Source organism: Merops nubicus, unplaced genomic scaffold, assembly GCF_000691845.1.
Source record: "Merops nubicus isolate BGI_N331 unplaced genomic scaffold, ASM69184v1 scaffold24984, whole genome shotgun sequence".
Lineage (NCBI taxonomy): Eukaryota > Metazoa > Chordata > Aves > Coraciiformes > Meropidae > Merops > Merops nubicus.
Genome location: NW_008602623.1, coordinates 1 through 2175, shown reverse-complemented (window position 1 = coordinate 2175; position 2175 = coordinate 1). Strand labels below are relative to the sequence as shown.

The following is a 2175-nucleotide window of genomic DNA, read 5'->3' as shown; positions in this document are numbered from 1 at the left end:
GAAGAGGAGCCAGAGCTGGAGGAAGCTGAGCCACAGGGAAGGAGCAGAGGCTGAGTTTGGTCTCAGACACACTTTTTAATTAAATCTTTCAACAGGGGAAGACAGAAAGAATAAAATAATGCTCACAATTCCAGAAGCCTGCCTGGCACAGCGTCTGGTCCCCAGAGCCCTGCTCAGGAACTGCTCATGGGAGCCCTGTGGGGCAGCAAAGCCACACGGTGGGGGTGGCTCCATCCAGCATTGAGGGTCTCATGGACCAGAGGGGACAGCTCACCAGGGGACCATCCCATCTTGCACCATCCCATCTCCAGCCACGCAACCCATCTGGCAGGTCACACCATGGAGCTGCTCTCTCCCACCTTCTGCAAGAGCTGTGAGAGGGACAGATCCTGCTTAGCCAGGAAACCCTCCAGTGCATCCTCGGGGGGCTGTGGGGAGGCCGTGGTGACCTTCCCTGTCCCATCCCAACCACGGCGACCAGGATCGAGAGCACCCAAGGGCTACAAACCCCACGGGTCACACCAGCCTGGGAGAACTGAGCCCAGCACCCTGCTCACCTTGCTCAGCACCGGGATGTTTGGCAGCCAGCCCAAAAACCCAAAAGCCACCGGGAAAAAACTCCTGTATCAAACCAAAACCCTCTGTTAAGCTCCGTGTTGGGCTCTCGCTGGGATGGGAGCAGTGGGGGCTCTGCCCAGGGCACCCACACCGTGCTGGGACAGACCTGAAGAGGGTGATGAAGCCATAAGTCTCCAGCAGCATGCCCAGGAGGGGCCACTTCATGAGGACGATGACGAGCCCCCCAAAAAAGAAGCTGGTGCCCTTCAGCTTTGGCCGTTGGAAGAAGAAGGTGAAGGTCCTCTTGAAGCCAATGATGAAGACCAAGCCAGAGAGGAAGAGGATCTGGAGGGATGAAGAGGAGCAGGTCAGAGAAGCCCTGCCTAGATGGACCCTTTGCTCCTTTGGGCTGCAGGAAGCCCTGGGCCTGGTGTACTCACATTCCCAAAAGCCAGGAGCACTGAGTCAAAGTACAGGAGCACCCCAAAAAGGATGAAGAAGAGGCCAAATCCAACCAGTCCTACCCCGATCCCTGCAGAGGGTGGGAGGAGGGCTGAGATTCAGAGGCACACAGCTCAGCTCCTACCTTGGGCTGCAGTTATCCTCCTCAGCACCTCCCCGACCTATTCCCTCCTGGAAATGGGCTTTGAGTTTGTCTCCAAAGCTTAGAAGCATCCTTTCCATTTGCCCAAGCCTTGGGGAGACCGTTGGGTCCCCCAGAACTCCTCAGGGCTGCAAGATGAAGAGTAAACCACAAAGAAAAACGCAAGAAGGAAGGTTGTCTCCAGCATTGGCACGAAGAGTATCCACACAGGCAGCAGGTGGGAGAGGCTGGTGATGGTCTCCAGAACACCAGGCACCTCCTCAGTCGTTCCTGGGGTACCCAGGGCAGGGGGTGAGGGCACAGCCCACCCTGCAGGACCCCACTGCTGGTCCCCATGTCCTGGGCAGGGTTCCCACCACATCCCCCTGCCCCATGACCGCAGCCTCCAGCCCTGACTGGAGGTGCTGAGGAGCATCCTTGGTGCCCCAGGGATGGGCACTACCCCTGGGGATGGGCATTGCCCCCAAGGTGGGCACTGCCCCCGGGATGTGGCCACCCCAGCCCGCTGGCTTACGCTGGAAGTCGCTCAGAGCCACCATCCTGCCCGGGGTGAGGCTGGGCCAGGGCAGCTGCCCTGCCACGTGCCACCCCCTGGCAGTGACCCTTGGAAAGCCCTTTGGTCCCCACGTCACCCTGCAAATCATTAACAGGCTCCTGGCAGCTCCCTCCTTTGGGAGGGACGTGGTGGCCACGGGTCCCTGCCCCGTCCTGTCCTCCCTGGGAACAGGGGGGGGCTCGGAGCAGTCCCCAAATCAGCCCCCTGAGCCCCCCATCCAGGCACCTCTGCACCCACATCCCCCGGGAGAGCCCTCAGGGACCAGCTCCACCCACCCACAGACCTGCTGCTTTCATGCCATGATGTATACCAGGAACAAACTCGGGTTTTATTCCTTCCTGAGCAGCTGGAACCATCTCCATGGGGAAAACAGCCCCCCAAAAACAGGGAGAGGGAGGAGAAGGTGCCACCAGCCCTGGGGTGGGCAGTGGGCGAGGTAAGACCCTTCCCCAGTAGC

At 59.9% G+C, this 2175-nt stretch overlaps 1 protein-coding gene across 1 annotated transcript; it reads right to left on the bottom strand.

The window, feature by feature from the left end:
* Positions 1–332: 332 nt before the first annotated feature.
* GOLT1A (golgi transport 1A) lies at positions 333–1701 on the bottom strand. Its single transcript, XM_008938429.1, has 5 exons — positions 1677–1701; positions 999–1090; positions 725–903; positions 558–621; positions 333–371 (listed from the first exon to the last, which is right to left on the bottom strand). The coding sequence occupies exons 1-5, from the start codon at positions 1699–1701 to the stop codon at positions 333–335; spliced, it is 399 nt and encodes a 132-aa protein (XP_008936677.1).
* Positions 1702–2175: the final 474 nt, after the last annotated feature.

Bases quoted from the DNA above. Each gene is read 5' to 3' on its own strand.
- GOLT1A (XM_008938429.1), bottom strand. From the start codon at position 1,701: ATGGTGGCTCTGAGCGACTTCCAGC. The intron at 622-724 runs GTCTGTCCCAGC...GGTTTGATACAG, and splicing joins GGCTTCATCACCCTCTTCAG to GAGTTTTTTCCCGGTGGCTT. The intron at 372-557 runs GTGAGCAGGGTG...TCCCTCTCACAG, and splicing joins ACATCCCGGTGCTGAGCAAG to CTCTTGCAGAAGGTGGGAGA.